Here is a 19745-nt window from a genome sequence, read left to right as displayed (position 1 = left end):
AAATTATAATTAAAAAGGGATTTAGTAGCTATAGATGTTGCTGTTGCTGTTGTTGCAGAACAATGAGTTATACTTTGTGTGATGAAACCATTTAATGAAAATCAGGGCTGTTTGTGTTTCAAATAAGGGAGGTGTTGTTGGCTATAAAATGTACTTCACCAGCTTGCTGCAAGCATGAGGAACACTGAGTTGTGCTGGTGCATGGTCTGTCTATATGACTAACCTTTAACATTACATTAGCTTACAGCCTCGTTTCTAGCTAGATGCCAGCTAATGTTAGTTGGCAAGACAAAGGATGTGTAGTTCTGGACTTGATCTGTATGCATATATTGTTACATACACTCACCTAAAGGATTATTAGGAACACCAAACTAATACTGTGTTTAACCCCCTTTCGCCTTCAGAACTGCCTTAATTCTACGTGGCATTGATTCAACAAGGTGCTGAAAGCATTCTTTAGAAATGTTGGCCCATATTGATAGGATAGCATCTTGCAGTTGATGGAGATTTGTGGGATGCACATCCAGGGCACGAAGCTCCCGTTCCACCACATCCCAAAGATGCTCTATTGGGTTGAGATCTGGTGACTGTGGGGGCCATTTCAGTACAGTGAACTCATTGTCATGTTCAAGAAACCAATTTGAAATGATTCAAGCTTTGTGACATGGTGCATTATCCTGCTGGAAGTAGCCATCAGAGGATGGGTACATGGTGGTCATAAAGGGATGGATATGGTCAGAAACAATGCTCAGGTAGGCCGTGGCATTTAAACAATGCCCAATTGGCACTAAGGGGCCTAAAGTGTGCCAAGAAAACATCCCTCACACCATTACACCACCACCACCAGCCTGCACAGTGGTAACAAGGCATGATGGATCCATGTTCTCATTCTGTTTACACCAAATTTTGACTCTACCATCTGAATGTCTCAACAGAAATCGAGACTCATCAGAGCAACATTCTTCCAGTCTTCAACTGTCCAATTTTGGTGAGCTCGTGCAAATTGTAGCCTCTTTTCCTATTTGTAGTGGAGATGAGTGGTACCCGGTGGGGTTTTCTGCTGTTGTAGACCATCCGCCTCAAGGTTGTGCGTGTTGTGGCTTCACAAATGCTTTGCTGCATACCTCGGTTGTAACGAGTGGTTCTTTCAGTCAAAGTTGCTCTTCTATCAGCTTGAATCAGTCGGCCCATTCTCCTCTGACCTCTAGCATCAACAAGGCATTTTCGCCCACAGGACTGCCGCATACTGGATGTTTTTCCCTTTTCACACCATTCTTTGTAAACCCCAGAAATGGTTGTGCGTGAAAATCCCAGTTACTGAGTAGATTGTGAAATACTCAGACCGGCCCATCTGGCACCAACAACCATGCCACGCTCAAAATTGCTTAAATCACCTTTCTTTCCCATTCTGACATTCAGTTTGGAGTTCAGGAGATTGTCTTGACCAGGACCACACCCCTAAATGCATTGAAGCAACTGCCATGTGAATGGTTGATTAGATAATTGCATTAATGAGAAATTGAACAGGTGTTCCTAATAATCCTTTAGGTGAGTGTAGTATGCTATTAAATACTAACTGAAATAGCTAGCCAAGGATACTTTGTCAAATTTGAGACATGCCTTCTCTTCTTCGACCTAATCCTCAAGGTTGAATACTTATTTGACTTACCTGGTTAAAGGGAGGAAAACAGTTATGCTGGTGCACCGGGTGTATACAGTTGACGTTAACAGCTATTTGGCATTTAGTTTAACGCCATGCATCAAAGTCCCAAAGTCACATTGCTTGGGAGTGTAATGGGTGAAAATGCCGTCATTATGATTTATACTATTCCAGAGGCTAACCTTAACCAAAATCATCACTAGGTTGGTTGGCCAAAAAAATATGTATTGTATAATACAAACCTTGTTTCCAAAAAATGCTGGGTAAAATGTAAAGAAAAACAGAATGCAATGATATGCAAATCATTTAAATCCTATATTCAATAGAAAAAAAGTACAAAGACAACATATCAAATGTTGAAACTGAGAAATGTTTTTGTTTTTTGAAAAATATATGCCCACTTTGAATTTGATGCAAGCTACACGTTTCAAAAAAGCAGGGACAGGGGCAACAAAAGACTGGAAAAGTTGTGTCATGCAAAATAAAATCTCATAGCTAATTAGGTTTATTCAGAACTAAAGATGGGTAGGAGTTCACCAATCTGAAGGACTGCTTAGGCCAGTAGTGCAACAATTTAAGAATACATTTTTTTAACGGGAAATTGCAAAGAGTTTGGGGACGTGATAATCTACGGTACACAATATCATTAAAAGATTCCAGAGAAATCTCTGCACGGAAAGGACAAGGCCGAAAACCAATATTGGATGGCTGTGATCTTTGCGCCCTCAGGCGGCAATGCATTAAAAACAGACACGATTCGGAAGTGGAAATCACTGCATGGGTTCAGGAACACTTTTGAAAACTATTGCCTGTAAACACAGTATGTCACTGCAACCACAAACGCAAGTTAAAACTCTACCATGCAAAGAAGAAACCAGATATAAACCAGAACCGGTGACGCATTCTTTGGGCCCAAGCTCATTTAAGATGGACTGAGGCAAAGTGGAAAACTGTCTTGTGGGCTGACAAATTATTTGGGAATCATGGAAGCCACATCCTCTGGACTAAAGAGGAGAGAGACCATACGACTTCTGATCAGCGCACAGTTCAAAAGCCAGCATATGTGATGGTATGGGGGTGCATTAGTGTACATCTGTGAAGGCACCATTAATGCTGAACAATATATACTGGTTTTAGAGCAACATATGCTGCCATCCAGACAACTTATTTTTCAGGGAAGGCCTTGCTTATTTCAGAAAGTCAATGCCAAACAACATTCTGCACGTATTACATTTCACTTGAACTGGCCTGCCTGCAGTCCAGACCTGTCACCCATTGAAAACTTTTGGTGCATTATGAAACAAAATTCATGACAAAGGAGACGCTGAACTGTTGAGCAGCTGAAATCCTATATCAAGCAAGAATGGGAAAACAATTCACTTTCAAAACTACAGCAATTGGTCTCCTCAGTTCCCAAACGCTTACAGGGTATTGTTAAAAGAGGTGATGCAACACAGTTGTAAACATGCCCCTGTCCCAACTTTTTTGAAACGTGTTGCTGGCATCAAATTCAAAATGTGCATGTTTTTCCAAAAAAATGACATTCCTCAGTTTCAACATTTCATGAGTTGTCTTTGTGCTATTTTCAATATAGAGATAAACGATTTGCACATCATTGCATTCTGTTTTTATTAGCATTTTATGCTGTGTCCCAACTTTTTTGGAAATGGTGTTGTAATAAGTAATAAAGTATGTTGCTGACATGCTGGAAGTATCCATACGACAAAGGGAGAACTTTAGGGATGAAGGGATGGACCTAGTCAGAAAAAAAAAATCTGATGTGCTGTGGTGTTTAAACATTGCTCAGTTGGTAAAGGGACCTACAGTATCTCACAAAAGGGAGACCACCCCTCACATTTTTGTAAATATTTGATTATATCTTTTCATGTAACAACACTGAAGACATTTTTGACACTTAGCTACATGTAAAGTTGTGAGTGTACAGCTTGTATAACTTTATAACTTGTATAAATTTGATGTCCCCTCATAATAACACAACACAGCCATTCATGTCTAAACAAGTGAAAATGTCCAAATTGGGCCCAAAGTGGCAATATTTTGTGTGGCCACCAATATTTTCCAGCCATGTCTTAACCCTCTTGGGCATGGAGTTCACCAGAGCTTCACAGGTTGCCACTGGAGTCCCCTTTCACTCCTCCATGACAACATCACAGAGCTGGTGGATGTTAGAGACCTTGTACTCCTCCGCCTTCCGTTTGAGGATGCCCTACAGATGCTCAACAGGGTTTAGGTCTGGAGACATGCTTGGCCAGTCCATCACTTTACCCTCAGCTTCTTTAGCCAGGCAGTGGTCGTCTTGGAGGTGTGTTTGAAGTCTTTATCATGTTGTAATACTGCCCTGCAGCCCAGTCTCCAAAGGGAGAGGATCATGCTCTGCTTCAATATGTCACAGTACATGTTGGCATTCATGGTTCCCTCAATGAACTGTAGCTCCCACCAACATGCTTGGCAGCACTCATGTAGCATTCATGCAGCCCCAGACCATGACACTCCCAACAACATGCTTGACTGTAGACAAGACACACTTGTCTTGGAACTCCTCACCTGGTTGCCACCACACACGCTTGACAGCACCTGAACCAAATAAGTTTATCTTGGTCTCATCAGACTACAGGACTTGGTTCCAGTAATCAATGTCCTTAGTCTGCTTCTCTTCCGCAAACTGTTTGCGGCCTTTCTTGTGCATCATCTTTAGAAGAGGCTTCCTTCTGGGATGACAGCCATGCAGACCAATTTGATGCAGTGTGCGGCGTATGGTCTGAGCACTGACAGGCTGACCCCCGACCCCTTCAACCTCTGCAGCAATGCTGGCAGCACTCATACGTCTGTTTCCCAAAAACAACCTCTGGATATGACGCTGAGCATGTGCACTCAATTTCTTTCGTCGACCATGGCGATGCCTGTTCTGAGTGGAACCTGTCCTGTTGATCAGCTGTATGGTCTTGGCCACCGTGCTGCAGCTCAGTTTCAGGGTCTTGGCAATCTTCTTATAGCCTAGGCCATCTTTATGTAGAGCAACAATTCTTTGCCATGAGGTGCCATGTTGAACTTCCAGTGACCAGTATGAAGGAGTGTGAGAGCGATAACACCAAATTTAACACACCTGCTCCCCATTCACACCTGAGACCTTGTAAAACTAACGAGTCACATGACACCGGGGAGGGAAAATGGCTAACTGGGACCAATTTGGACATTTTCACTTATGGGTGTACTTACTTTTGTTGCCAGCGGTTTAGACATTAATGGCTGTGTGTTGAGGTTTTTTGAGGGGACAGCAAATTTACACTGTCATACAAGCTGTACACTCACTACTTTACATTGTAGCAAAGTTTCATTTCTTCAGTGTTGTCACATGAAAACATATAATCAAATATTTGCAAGAATGTGAGGGGTATACTCACTTTTGTGAGATACTGTATGTTCTACCAGAAAAACATTCTGCACACCATACCACCTCCGCTATAGGCATGTATTTATGGCTCATGCTGCTTACACTAAATACAGGAAATTAGATTTGTCAGATGAGGCTTTTTACTGAACTGTCAACAACATTGTTGCTGATCATTGCCCACTTGTTCTTAACTGACAGCTCCTGCAAATAGCTCAATATGTCAAAAACCAATGAGCTGTGTCCAAAAAAAGCAATTTTTCACATTTGTATTGTACTGCACCATTGTTACAATGTTCCTGTCTGTTGTTACAATGTACACTGTGCCTGTCTGTTGCACCATCCTCTACAAATCTGTGACATAGTTGAGAAAAATGGGTGGGCATTTCTGAGACAGTGGAACTGGCACTGAAGTTTCAATATTTTCAGTGTTTTTGCTGTGCTTGTAAATATCCACTAGATGGCGATTTCAAGCCATTGACAATAGGGTCGATTAACAAAATATTAACAAACTACCTTGTAGAAAAGTGAATAACCTAAATGTGAAGATATTTATCTTAAATAAAATCCCTAAACCAACTTTAATGTATCTGTTATTATGAAAGTAACATATGGTATATGAACATTTTACATTGAAATAATCTACATCATTTATCTGCGATCAAAGTCACAATGCCCCAGATAGTGATATACAGGCCAAAAGAGATACAAAAGCATCCAATTATAACAAGGTATTTAGTAAATCAGAGCCATGTATGAACCTTTTGTCCACTTAATGTTACATGGTTCCTAATCCTGAAAGAAGTATAACGCCAAGAGAAATTGTAATTTATGGTTGCAAAACTTTGCATTTCTAACAGCTGTATTTTTTGTATGGCCTAATCAAGCCTTAAGTCATGTGGCAGTGTAGTCAACAAACTTCATATTGTCTGGATTTTGAAAACTATATGGAAAAAAACAGCACCTTGAATCGTGAATAATCACTTGTGTCACTCGGAATACTCAGCCACATTGGATCAACTGTCTATAGATTTAATTTACAAATGGCGGATAATGAGTTGCTTCCTCACCCACTTAGTGCACAGCATATCGTCTTTTAACGCTTTACCTGTAATGCACAATTTCACACAATCAAAATGACATTATCTGGTGTGTTTTGTGTATATTACTAAACCAGATTTGATGGATTTCAAACAATTAAGGCTCTGAATAAGATGGTAAAGAAAACATGTACTTCCAGTAACCGAGAACTGCAGCAAAAGGATGCCCAAAGCCTGGATTATATTTGAAGTGCAAATACACAATCATTTCTAAAATATTATTGAAATATCATACCGATGGAGACACTTCCATTGTATTTTCCCTTTCTATTCTCTGATCTTCCTTTACTACACCTTTGAGGATGGTCTAGAGGTTGGAGCTTCGAACAAGTAACTGAAAGGTTGCTGAATTAAATCCCCAAGCTAGTAAAGTGAAAAGTCTTTCATTCTGTCCTTGAGCAGGACAGTTACCTTTAATTGCTGTAAGTTGCTCTTGATAAGACCCTCTGCTAAATTACTACATGGTGAATGGCAAGGAAAGAAAAAAGGTAATGTAAGAGTCTGTCACTCTTTTCTCCATTCCATTTTCCCAAATCTCTGTCTGCCCTTTATCCAACAATGGAGTGCGTCAAGCTACCATCATCCATCTCTCCTTCACCCATCTCTTTGTGTCTCCTCACCAGAGTCCCCCGCCTCCCCCCCCACCTCTGTAGAGTAGTGCATCAGAGACTGGTGTCTGTTTCTGGAAGGAGCATCTCCAAAACGCTGCCCACAGTCCTCACAGATGTACAGCAGAGCCCTTTTCTCCCTGCTACTCCCTGGCTCTGGTCTCCTGGAGGGGGTCTGGAGTCTGCTGGACTGGGACTGGGGCTCCGTGTCTGGGCTTACAGTCAGACCTTGTTCTGAAGGCGCAAACAGCGACCCAAGGGGGAGGACTTTGACAGGGGCAGAGGTGCTGGAGCTCACATGAGTGTGGCGGTTACGGCTCATCCCGGTTGGAACAGCACCGGCGTGTCCCATGGGACCAGTGGAGGTGCTGAGACCCGGTCTTCCCTTATGGGCCCCACCGGCTCCACCAACTCCGCGCATCTCCGACATCGTCCCATGGACCGTGCGCTGGTGGAAGCGAATGCCGGAGCGGTTTGAGAAACCCTTCCCACAGAGGCTGCACAGGAAAGGTCGCTCCCCGGTGTGGATCCTGGTGTGGATCTTCAGCGCCCCCGACTGCGTGAAGCACTTCCCACACTGGGTGCAACAGAAGGGTTTCTCCCCTGTGTGGGTCCTCTGATGGGCCCGGACCCCTGCCAGGTGAGGGAAGCCCCTCCCACAGTAGGGGCAGGCATAAGGCCTCTCGCCGGTGTGGATGCGGCGGTGGATCTTCAACGCTCCCGACTGGCTGAAGCTTTTGCCGCAGTCGGGACAGGCGTAGGGCCGCGCACCCGTGTGCACGTTGAGATGGATGCGGAGGTTGGAGTGGGAGTTGAAGACACGACCGCACTCGGTGCACAGGAAGCCGCCGGCCTTGTGGGCGTGCTGGGCGCGCTGGTGCTGCAGGAGCTGTGAGGGCCGGGGGAAGGAGGCGGAGCAGTGCATGCACGGGTGTTGCGCCGGGGACACAGTGGTCACCCCTCCGTCCTGGGACTGGGGGTTGGCGTGGCTCTGCTGGTGACGGAGTAACTGGGAGCAGGAGGGAAAGGAACACTGGCAGGGAAGGCAAGGCAGGGTGGCAGGGGATTGGCCAGCGTGGGAGTGGTGGTGATGGTGGGGCAGGCAGGAGGTCAGGGGGCAGCGGTGGTGGTAGGCGTGAGTGTGTGCGTGCGAAAAGGGGAAGTCGGCAGCCCCCTGTTTGTGGTGCAGGAGCTGGGCACAGGCCTGGAGCCCCCGGTGGCAGCAGAGACAAGGAAAGGTGGGAATGTGCGGCAGGGGGTTTGTTGATGAAGGACCCTGGCTCGTTTGACTAGTTGGAGCGGGGCTGGGGCTATGGGTACTAGTCTCTTTGTCTTGTCTCTGGGGCTGGCTGGCCTGGAGCTGTGAGGACACAGTCTCTCTGGGCTTTAAGGTCTGGACAAAGGTAGGAGAAAACGAGTAAGGGCAGCCAGGGCAAGTGCAGGTGGAGTGCTGGGCTGTGTACAAGAGGGGGAAATATAGTATTACACCAACTTAGCAGTATGTACAAAAACAAAGGGAACCATCTCCCTAGCAGTTCTTGTCCTTTTTTATTACATCACAATGTCCTCCACTCACCCTGTGGTCCACAGCTGTCTCCGTCTCGGGCTTCTCTGCAGCTCTCTTCGTGGGCATGGGTCTGTCTGGGCTGTGCTGAGGCTGCTGGTGGGGCATCTTTCAGTCCTACAGGCTCCCCAGAAACCATCAGGTCTCCAATGAACTGGTGCATCTCCAACCAGGAGCATGGGCCATGCTGGGGGGGTGGGGGGGGTTAGTGATTGCTTAAACTACAACACACAATTTAAACGTGACTTACAGTACATTCTTTAATATGAGGCTAACATTTGACATTGTTTCTACAGTTTAAACAATATGTAAAGTAGTTATTTTAAAACTCGACTGTAATCCAAGAAGGTGCTTTAATGTAACTTTATTACGGTTACACACAGTCATCACAAAATATTACAAAACGTTCATTTTATTGACAGGCCTACTTACGCTCACAGCAAACTTGTCTTTGTCCATTTAGAACAATAACGGGTGACGATCTGCCCAGCTATTCCCGTCTGTTTGGTTTTCATCAGCCTACCACGAAGCAAAAAGAATGTAGGATATTTAACCGAACGGGAGAACGATCGAAAAAGAAATCTACTAGAAAGGTCTGTGTGGTCGGCACGCGACCGCCACATCTCCCTGGTTATGTTTTTATAAGCTTCGACAAATTATTTCCGGGCCTTCTTACCATGTGACACTATTTGTAGTCTTTTTCTTCCAGAGCTCTACAGACGTTGGTGGAGTATTCAAACGGAGTGTTTATACATTTACTGCGGTTGCCAAGTCTTTATGTAAAGCATTGATGTATGATTACCAGACCTACGTTTGCGTTTGATCTACATTAACACGTTTTGAATTAATAGAAATAAACAAAAAATATTTAATCTATATAGTATGGATTGCCATAAAACATCAAACTAAATGCAAGATATCGATAAGCTCTTGCCTGTGTTTTTAGTTATTACCATGGCTCTTGTCAATTTCATAAAGACGATAAAATCATATATATTCCATAAACTTCTCATGAATTGTCGTAAACATTAAAGTTCCATATGGAACACTGGAATCTTTAGGGCCGGTTTCGCACACAGGTTTAGGCTAGCCTATGATTAAACAAACAAGCTCAATGGAGTTTTCTATTAAACTTTTTGTCCTAGAGTGTGTTTAATCCGTGTCAGCGATAAACAGAGTTTTAAAGTTGATGTAAGTAGTATCTAACTTCAACTGCAAGTAGCTAGATATTAACGAATCTTTAGTTTCAGAACGTTACGTATTTTTGCAGATAAGTTATATTATTACTTCAGGTCTAGGCAATAACACTTTTCTGATCAACAAAGACACCATTATAATATTTTATAAAAATATTGGGGTTTGAATGTGTTCCTCGCTAAAAGTAATTAAAAATGTTTTATTATGAATCAGGTCAGTGCAAAAGGGCACCTCCGTCCAGGTTTTGGGGATGGTAATCAAATATGGTTTCCTTGCCTCAAAGCGACTCCATTGGGCAGCTTGGTCGTATGCAAGCTCAGTACAGCTACAACAGAGAATGCATTCCATCCGGTGCACAAGGATTCTGGTGTCTTCCAGCTTAAGCAATGCAAAATTATCCAACAGCATTGGATGTCCTTCAGAAGACACATCTTGTCATCAACTTTTCAGAGTTGGCTGGCAGTTGCTACAACAAAGTCAGGGCTTAATTATAAATTGGATTTCACAAAATTCAAGAGGAAAATCACATACTGTATGTACTAGTGAAGATACATTTATGTTTATTTGGATCCTTTAAGAAGTCAGGCCAGAAAGTTAAAAAAATCAACAACAAAAAAACAGCATCTGTTCAGTTTGACTTTGGGGTAACATTCAATGTGATAAAATATATACATACAAACTTATTCAACAGTATATAATGGGACAACACATCGACTTTTTTGCATATAATACCCAGCATGGAACAGAAATCTAAAAACAGAAAGGACAAGTATGAAAATGTAAACACTTTCTGCTGCAAGTCACTCTAAGAGCTAATGCTAAATAACTGAATTGAACAGAAGTGTCAAGAAACATTTCTCAATGTTGACAGCAAATAATAAAATCGTGGTTCCTTAACAATCCCCATGTACAGTACCTGAATAAAAACCTTGTGCCCAAAGTCCATTACAGCAGCTTACAAAATCAACAAAAATGTATTGACATTCAAGTGAAGACTAGACAACATACACAAAATTACAAATAAGTTATTAGCTGGTAAAAAAAATTACATGAAACCTACATTTACAGTAGTGAAATAATTTGTTGTTACTGTATAATTACTTAACTGTTGTCATCACGGCCAATATAGGCCCTTATTACTGGTGAATACCTGTTTTTCTGCTCAAGAATGAAGTATGCAAATGGAAGTAAAATAGTGATGGAATGTTGGGAAAGGTGTGTGGTAACACTGGGATCCTACAGCCAACTTACAGCCAACCACTGTAAAATAGAAATAACTACTAGAGAAAACAGTTGCCTCTCTAACCTAATCTCAATATCATCACACCAACTATGACTGACATGTAGCTCACTAAGCTCTAACTGGTAGATACCTAAAACAATACTATGCATTATAAAAATGTAAAATAAATCATTTGGGAGTGTAGGTTCAGGCGTTTTACTGGCGTTCAGCAAATGGAAATCCTCTGAAATGGATGTTAATAAAGAAACAAAATCCATAGAGTGCAAAACAATAATGTAGAGGCACCCAAGTAATTCACAAAATGTATTGCTATTATAATTTAATAAACTGTTAACGTAGGTCCCGTGGTTGTTTTATTCTGTTCCCCAATACAATAAGGCAGACTAATTAACAATTGTCATCAGCAATCTTAGTTGTCTAAATTAAACAATATTATAATAAACAGTTATTAAGGGCTTTAGGCTTTTCCCTTGACCTCAGTGACCTTCTTCTTTTACATGGTGGTGAGGAAGGAGCAGAGCGAATAGGAGAGGGGAGCTGTGTTTCCGGATTACGGCCGGGCTCCACAACAGAGCCATCAGATTCTTCTGCATGCAGCCGACAGTTCTGTGCTACATCCTCTCCTAAAGGGAGAACATTACCACGGGTCAGACACAAATTAACCTGAGCTATCCTTTCCTCCGATTTGCCCTCTTCTTCCTCCTCCTTCTCCTCCTCTTTTCCGTTATCCACCACTTCTTTCTCCTGCAATCCATAATTATTTGCGCTGCTCTCCTGCACTCCACCCTGAACAGCCACCTCCGCGCTGTCCCGACCCACAGCCATGTCTACTGCCATATCACTCTCCTCAGCTTTCTCTGCAACACTGACACTGGCTGTGTGCCCCACATTCAATCTCAAGTCAAGCACCAAGCCAGGGGTGCCCCCGTCCCACCTCAAGTCCAGACCCACATCTGGCTCAGTCTCCCTCTTCAATGCACCAGTCAGGAAGAGGTCTGAGCTCTGTGTTCCACTATAAGCATCAGGAGACACTGGTTCCTGCTTTATCTGCACTAAGCCCAGAGACAATTCAGAGTGTAAAGAGCTGACTGCCTCAACTTTCAGCCGATTCACTGAATCCATTACGGCAGTATCCTTCTGAGATTTTGTCTGCGTGACATCATTCTGGATCTGCAGTGCTGATGGGACACCTGGCCTTGATGCCTTCAGAGTCTTTGCCTGTACTGTTTCCTTATCTATGCAGTCATTCTGCCTGGCTTTATCTCCACTCTCTTCTCTATTTCCCCCCTTCTGAGCCATAGTTTCCATTTTACAAACTTCCCCTTTCTTGCTCTGAAAGACTTTGTCCTTACTATCAACTCTATAACCTGTGAATACATCTCTGTTCTCCTCTGAAAACCCAGGATCTATGGGTTCAGCCTTGACTGAAAGACTAGCAGGAGTCAATTTCTTAGACAGATCAAGAGGTAGTATATTAGCAGGCTCTTGTTTGTAGCCACCGGTCTTAATAACTAGATCAAGGGGGGAATTTGAAGAGTAGGACTGGTTTTCCCTTGCTATTGGGCTTAGGACTGGCTCAGAGGTGAGACTGGACTGGCCCAGCACCAGAGGTGGTCCTGGATTTGGTGCTGGGTTGAGTATCTTCCACAGGGGCTGGGTTCCTTGAAGCTGAGGAAAGGGAGAAGATGGGCCAGAAAGGCCAGAGGCCAGTGGGGTATTGGCAGGAACAAACATGACCAGGGACACCCCAGGAGGAGGTTGTTTGTCCAGGCTGAGCTTCCACACCCCCTTAGTAGGTTCGACAGGGCTCACCACACGGACAGCAGTGGGGTTAGAGACTTCAACGGGGACTTCTATAGGAGCACTGAGAGGAGCCACGGCTGATATTCTCACTGGGGTAGGAGCAGGGACTGCCATAGGCGCTCCAGTAAGGACAGAGCCTGGCATTCTCACCGGGGTAGGAAATGGCACTGATACATTTCTCTCAGATTTCTTCACAAGAGGAGGGATGGGGAGACGCCTTGGAGTGAGCTGGGGTATACTGGAAGGAGCGGCAGGTACCTCCTTTCGTGGTTTCTTCTGAGCCATCTACACAAAGAAAGATTTACAGTGAACACTGTCATTAAAGATGATTCTGTCATTAAAGATGTTACACACTTCCCTAGAGTCAGATGACATTTTCACGTGTTTGTCCAATATAAAGGTAGACATTTATTTTGCGAGCTAATACAAATTCTTCTCATTGTAGTTTCTCGAATGCAAGCTGGCAACAACGCAAACTTAAGACGGCAACTTGCGTCAAACTGCACGAGCAGGTAAAACTTATCCACAGCATCAGGAAGTATATAAATGACCTCACTGCCAAAATCCCCAACAATCTCTTTCAAACCAAATACAAATTTCAAAGAGCCACACACAAATGTGGTACTTCCAAATCACACTCACCACAGGATGGAGTTTAAGTCCACAGTCCTTGAGGTGGCTCTCATAACCCTGCTGGTGAGGAAAGCCCAGGCCACAGTTCTTACACAGACAAGGCCTTGACCCCGCGTGACCCCCCATGTGTGACATCAGCATCAGGGCCGAGCGGAAGCCCTTGCCACACTCAGAGCACGTCATCACCCTCTGGTGGGCCCCGGCGTGCCTTTTCAGCTCTTCCGCGGTGGAGAAGGCCTGGCCACACTCCATACACCTGATCTCATCGCCCCTGGTCCCCTGTTGGCCCCAGCAGCCCGTCTCCTTCTTGTGCCTCTGGAAGTCGCTGCGGCTGTGGAAGACGCCCAGACAGGCCACGCAGTGGATCCGCTCCGGGTCGCACACATGCTTACGGTAGAGCCTGGCTAAGCGGAAGTGTCGGCGGCACTGCACGCAGGTGTAGGGCAGCAAGCCCAGGTGAGAAAAACTGTGCCTCAGGAGAGTGTTCTTGCGGCTGAAGCTCAGCGGGCAGTCGGTACAGCGGTAGCTACGAACGCAGCCCCGCTCCTCGTGGCGGCGGAGTGAACGGCGCAGGCGGAAGCGACGGTCGCACTGCCGGCACACGTTGCCGGCCAGTTTGCGCTTGTGCTCCTCCATGTGCTCCTCACACTTGGTCCGGCAGGTGAAGATGCGCTTGCAGATGTCGCACTCGTAGAACTCCTTCTCAAAGTGGGACTTGGTCAGGTGCTCCTGGAGACCCTCCTGAGAGTCGAAGCCCTTAAGGCAGATACGGCAGCGGTGTTCGACGGCAGGGACGGCGGTCTGGGGCTGGGCGTGGGTCCGTAGATGGGAGCGGTAGTTGGCCAGCTGACAGAAGCGCTTGCCACACTCAGCGCAGCAGTAGGGGCGTGCCCCTGTGTGCAGGTTCATGTGCTCCTGGAGCTGGAAGCTGGAGAATAGTACCAGGTCACAAACACTACAATGGTGTTCGCCTGAACCTCCAGACGCTTCTGATAGGCAAGGGAAGAAGGATGGCACAAACAAATATGAAGAGTAAAGAAACAAAGTGAACTTGAACTTTTAATTATAATTGCAACATTTTAAACACAACACATTTTTAAAGATGTTATGATGTTAACTAGTCTACCTGGACCCAGTTCCTCATCATCGTCGTCATCATCCTCTTCCTCCTCCTCATCATCTTCATTCTCAGAAACTTCACTGTCATCAGTTTCGTCAGAATCTTCCAGTACAGTATTCACAATTTCTTTCTCCTCTTTCGTTCTTGGCGCTTTTCCATTATCAGCATCATCAGCGCAAACACCTTTCTCTTCAATTCCAATCCTCCCTCCTTTACTTTCTGCTCCTCCCTTTTCTTTTTCCTCAGCTTCATAAGAAACCACCTTTATTGTGTCAACAGGTTTTGTAATCTGAATCTTATCAGTCTTGTCTCCCAGTGACAGCTTGGAATCATTCTTAATGGTTGCTAATTGTTCAACAGGGGAGGAGATGACAGGAGCAAATAAACTAGTAAGTGGTTGTACGTTAGTCGAAGAAGGAGTTACAGTAGTAAAAACAGTTCCTGTTCCAACACGAGAGACCGAAATCAGGACTTTTTTTGTTATTTTAGGGTTTTGGAGAAGACCTTTGCTTTCACTCTTAGGGAGCATGGGAGTCCCAGGGGGCGAAGTGTGGGCCACGGCCACATGTTGGTCCGTAGAAGGATGAGGTGGGCTGAGTCCTGTCAGCGTCTGAGAAGGTCCAGAAGGGCTTGGAGTTACTGTAACGTGAGGGTCAGACTGTGAAATTACCAGCTGTGTTGGACAAGCAGTCTCTGAGGCTACAGAAACCTGCTGATCCACTACGCTGACCAGTCCTGTGTCGAGAACAGCAGGGGTGGCCGCAGGAGACGAACTGAGAGTTTGGCGGTTGGTCAAGGGTGCAGAGGAGATGCAAGTATTAACAGCAGCTGAAGGCAGTGGTGTCTCCTTTACGCAGGTGGATTCTCTGGGCTGCAAGATGTCAGGGAATCCTAGCTCGGTCAGCTGGATATCAATAGTGAAGTCTGACATGGTGGCTGGAAAAGATTAACATAATAATAAACGCAAGCCATTATATAAAACCACTATTTTATATAACGAGGTACAATACATTGTAATACTAATGACTATGAAAGTTACTTATTAAAAACTAAATGTGGAATGCTTTATGGTAATGAAAGTAGAAACGTATGAATACAGGGCCTGACAATAAAAGATATGAAAGTAAGAGAGCGCATAAATGACTGTGACAACATTCACCATTTTGCTTTAAAGGTAGCTGGCAAGCTAGCTGCTTAGCTACACAGACTAATTACAAAATCACAACAGCAAAAATGTCTTAGGTCAATCGAAACTAACTACTATAACTATTGACAGAAATGTTGACAAAATAACAGTAAATAAATCATGACGTTAAGGACATCGGCAGCTTACCTCAGTTCTGATTGCAACGGTGAGTATGGCTAATTTTCACAAGCTCCACCTGGCCAGAAACACCTTGTGGCCATCGGGATGAAGGCATGCCCTTTTCAATATCCGAAAAATAGTCAAAGATCTATCTTGTTGATTGCTGTGTAAAACTGTATAACGCTTCCTCTAGTAAGTATTTGACAACCTAAATCCCGATTAAAACCTAAGATGTTCAATTTGTTTGTAACACATTTTCTTGTAATTGATTCACTCACCGATCTCCTTCCGTCTTTTACAACAACAATGGTCCGACAATCTCCTGTCCTTTCCCTACCAATGACCCCTATAGAAATGGAGGAGTATTACAACAACACATTGACAGTGGCACAAACCCTGGTATTAGGACCTAATGACCCCTACTGTCGTGGAGGGGTATTACAAAATGTTCTGAAGCGAGACTGCAAACTAGGGTGAACTCCGCATCCATTGTTTCCCTGGTAAGCAGTCAAATTTTATTTTTATCGTGTGGTCGGTCAATAAAAGTGTCGAATTAGTTCAATAATTAATTGCATTGCTATTTTTACATATAAGGGTTATTTCATCTTTTAAAGCAGGTGATTTAAATCCTGAAAGCAGATTGTCTGATAGCCGTGATATATGTAAGCAATAAGGAAAAAGGGGGTGTGGTATAGTGGTATGGCCAATATACCCAAATATACCATGTCTAACCAGTATGGTATATTTGCAGAGCGCAAGTCTGGGGCGTTACTTAATATGGGGGTTCCTGAAAATTAAGTTACGCCCACTGAATATTATGTTACGCCCACTGATGTTCACCATTGGTCAGTTAGTATGATGTTTCCTGAATATAAAGTTACGCACACTGATGTTCGCTGTGGAACTGTTTGGATTTGCTCTCTATGTCCTTGCATTTCCAAATGAATAATTGGGTTATCTAGCAGGCCGATGTGTTAGTGATTCTCTTTTTCATTACTTCTTCATCTCAATTTTATTCTTGGCGATAGTCACTAAAAGAACAAAGTAAATCATTTTTCAATGTGTGAAACTCTAGGACTATATTTTAACACATTCATTCTTTGACAGTAGTATTTATCCCCTTGCCAGCTGAAATTGGAGGGATTACTCCCTCTCGCTTTTCATGAAGATATGTTTTGCTGTGACCTGGTACTATTCTCTTGCTGTGGTGTGTAACGCAGTCCCTCTTAGCCACTTTGGTGGGTAACATTCTATATATCTAAATATATTTTTTTTTCTTGCATTCAAAACTCAAAGGCAACCACCTTCCCCAAATCACGCACTGCCTCTGTGTGTCGGCATGGTAAAATATGATTTTGCACTCATAAATAAAAGACAAGCGAAACACTGCGGCTAATGTGACGGTAGAAGGAAACTTTATCCGCATCGGCAGTGTTGCCAGGTGGGTATGGGGGACCAAGCTCGTCAAAATATGAAATAAATAAGTTAATAAATAAATGTATCAATAAATATATTAATAAATAAAAATATAATAATATATGTATTCATCAATATTATTTCCCTATTTATTTACTTCCTTGATCATTCATTTCTGTATTTTTTTATTTTATTTTATATTTCCATAATCTTATATTTCTGTATATATTTATTTATGTATTTGTTTATTTCAGTATTATTTCTTTCTTTATTTCCTTATTATTTTCTTTCTATATAGTCAAATTTAATCAAATAAAATGTAATTTCCCAACAACAAAATTGTGGCTAGTGAAAGTTGAGTGGCTAGTAACTTAGAAAACCTGTAGCCACACTGGCTGGTGAGCAATAAAGTAAATGACAAGTGCTGGTTTCGCCACTAAACTCATGTTGCTAACTACAATGTGTGACTTTGTCTGTAATACTGTAGCAGAGTAGATGGGCAGTGCTGACTTTTTATGGGCTGTTCCCCCAGAGCGCAGAGTGAGCAGGGTGGGAAATAATATTGCTCTGTGCTCAATGACTGGGCGAACAATGACATGGATTGGTAGAAGAAAATCAACAATAATGAAATAAACCCTACCAAAAGAAAGGAAACTTTTAACTGCTTTTAATTTGATTAGATCATTTATTTTAATTCCCAAATATGGTGTGTGGCTAACAAGTGCCAAAAAACCTGAGTAACAACCTCTGGCGAGAGCATTACAGCCTTCTCAGTTTAAAGTAAATGTGTTTACATGTTTTCTATGTTCCTGGCAAATAAATATTTTGTTGTGTATAGTTTGGTTGTAGTTCTTTAATCATGACCAATTGCTACTTTTCTGTATGTATGATGTCCATTGTTTGGGCACTGCATACTCCATTCATATAAAAAAAAATCTGGGACATCAATTGGAAGACTTTTGATATCACTTCATTAAGGGGTTTGACTTATTGAATACTGTGAGTTTGATTGTTAATGGGTTAAATCATGAAATAAAGGAATACAATCCAATCCTATCTCAATACCTTTAATTGAGAGAGCTGTATATATCTGTTCTTCCAAACATGGTATGTGACACAGATTAGTTGTGGTGAGAGGAATGTTGATAGAGGTCCTTGGCATTTTATGGAAACTTTAGGCTAAGTGCAGACTCACCACAGTTTTTCTGGACGGCAGAACAGTGTGAGAGAGAACGATCCGGTACAATCCCGTTCTGAGACAAATAAGTCAAACACAGGAATAACAGTCACTGCGATAAGGGCAAGACAGACCGTAGTCAGGAAAGTAACCAAGGCCACTCTAACAAAGCTAAGAGATTCTCCGCAGAGATGGGAGAACCTGCCAGAAGGACAACCATCTCTGCAGCACTTCAACAATCAGGTCTTAATGGTAGGCTAGACCGAAGTCCTGTCTGCCTGCAAAAAGATTCTCTAGTTTGTTGAGACCAGAATTGAACAATTAGTCCTGAATGCCAAGCACTATGTCGGGCAAAAACCAGGTATGTTCTTTACCTGAGTAATAGTATTTCTATGGTGAAGCATCGGGTGGGAGTGTCATGTAGTGCAGATGCTTCCCAGTGGCAGGGACTGGAAGACTGGTCAGAATATGCAACATGGAGGAGAATACAAAGAGGTCCTTCAATAAAACCTGCTCCATGCTCGCCACTGCCAATACTATTTATTATTGACCTGCATGTTAACAGAGCAAAAGGTAACTAGCTATAAATCTTATTTATTGAAAGAATAATTGCATTGAACAGCTGACCAAAATATTATGAGTCATAAACCCATAAAACATCGCGGCACAAATGGAAAACCGTCTCTTTCGGTTCTTACACCATTAATTTCTTCCATAGGGGATTAGATCCACTTCACATTAAGTTTCTTGTTGGCTTACACCACCTAGCCATTAAAACGTTTATTAATATTGATTAAATAAGCAAATATATTTTTTTGTCAAGCTGATTGAAGTAAATATGTTTATAAAAGGCATCTTGCCCGGTTTTACACTGAGATTTTACACTGTCAAAACACCAAAACGTTAAAGTTATGCATGAAAGTCTATTAACTGTGTGTTCATCACAAACTAAAAACAAGTAGTAACCTCATTTGAAATTGATTGTCATCTTCACAGTCTGCCAATGTGAAGACCCACAACAGGCCTGTAAGTACATTACATTTCTTATTGATATATTGATAAATCATTTAAACTGCATTTGAAAGAAGTTATTTAACTATGAGCCAATCTATGACAAATATGTTCATGTTTTGTTCACAGCCCATCGTCACAATGTATGACAAAAACCAGACATCTGGGGACAGATTTTTGCAACTAAACCAGTGTATCTCTGCCATTATACCAGAAACTCCCTGCCAGGTCAGACTTCTCTATTGTACCATACTGAGACACGCCAAATAGATCCATCTTTCCATTTAACCAAACCATCCCCTAATGTTATGGGCGCTTCAATACAAATGAACACTCACTATCCACATCCTGGCCAATGGCTGTACATTATGGTCGCCCTGGGCACTTGTCTCTGTCTATGTACTCAGTCTGGGTGGTCAACTTGGGTGATGGGGACATCACATGAGGAGAGGTGCTCCTCAGCGAGATCTAACAACATCTCCCTAAATACTTTCATTG

General features: G+C 43.0%; 2 protein-coding genes across 3 annotated transcripts; both read right to left on the bottom strand.

Annotated features, from left to right (window-relative positions):
- Window positions 1–5785: 5785 nt before the first annotated feature.
- si:ch211-79k12.2 (uncharacterized protein LOC568844 homolog) lies at window positions 5786–9001 on the bottom strand. The gene is made up of 3 exons (XM_010894151.5): window positions 8774–9001; window positions 8354–8528; window positions 5786–8232 (listed from the first exon to the last, which is right to left on the bottom strand). Exons 1-3 carry the CDS (start codon window positions 8798–8800, stop codon window positions 6764–6766), a joined length of 1671 nt encoding a protein of 556 aa, XP_010892453.2. The 5' UTR covers window positions 8801–9001; the 3' UTR covers window positions 5786–6763.
- Window positions 9002–10078: 1077 nt separating this feature from the next.
- wu:fe05a04 lies at window positions 10079–16054 on the bottom strand. 2 transcript variants are annotated; one of them, XM_010894153.5, is made up of 5 exons: window positions 15922–16054; window positions 15671–15761; window positions 14344–15273; window positions 13227–14206; window positions 10079–12869 (listed from the first exon to the last, which is right to left on the bottom strand). In XM_010894153.5, exons 3-5 carry the CDS (start codon window positions 15266–15268, stop codon window positions 11214–11216), a joined length of 3561 nt encoding a protein of 1186 aa, XP_010892455.2. In that variant the 5' UTR covers window positions 15269–15273; window positions 15671–15761; window positions 15922–16054; the 3' UTR covers window positions 10079–11213. The 2 variants fall into 2 exon arrangements, with proteins under 2 accessions (XP_010892455.2, XP_010892454.2); XM_010894152.5 differs by having other exon boundaries at window positions 15671–16054.
- Between the last annotated feature and the right edge of the window lie 3691 nt (window positions 16055–19745).

The sequence above is a fragment of the Esox lucius genome, chromosome 20 (genome assembly GCF_011004845.1).
Source record: "Esox lucius isolate fEsoLuc1 chromosome 20, fEsoLuc1.pri, whole genome shotgun sequence".
Classification (NCBI taxonomy): Eukaryota; Metazoa; Chordata; class Actinopteri; order Esociformes; family Esocidae; genus Esox; species Esox lucius.
The sequence above is the reverse complement of the archived record's forward strand: the minus strand, read 5'-3'. Positions and strand labels throughout refer to the sequence as shown.

Coding starts and splice junctions, on each gene's coding strand:
- si:ch211-79k12.2 (XM_010894151.5), bottom strand. CDS start 8,800: ATGGACAAAGACAAGTTTGCTGTGAGC. Junction 8,529..8,773: donor AAGACAAGTTTGCTGTGAGC/GTAAGTAGGCCT, acceptor CCACCCCCCCAG/CATGGCCCATGCTCCTGGTT. Junction 8,233..8,353: donor AGACAGCTGTGGACCACAGG/GTGAGTGGAGGA, acceptor TCTTGTACACAG/CCCAGCACTCCACCTGCACT.
- wu:fe05a04 (XM_010894152.5), bottom strand. CDS start 15,268: ATGTCAGACTTCACTATTGATATCCAGCTGACCGAGCTAGGATTCCCT. Junction 14,207..14,343: donor TGATGAGGAACTGGGTCCAG/GTAGACTAGTTA, acceptor CTTGCCTATCAG/AAGCGTCTGGAGGTTCAGGC. Junction 12,870..13,226: donor GACTTAAACTCCATCCTGTG/GTGAGTGTGATT, acceptor TTCTTTGTGTAG/ATGGCTCAGAAGAAACCACG.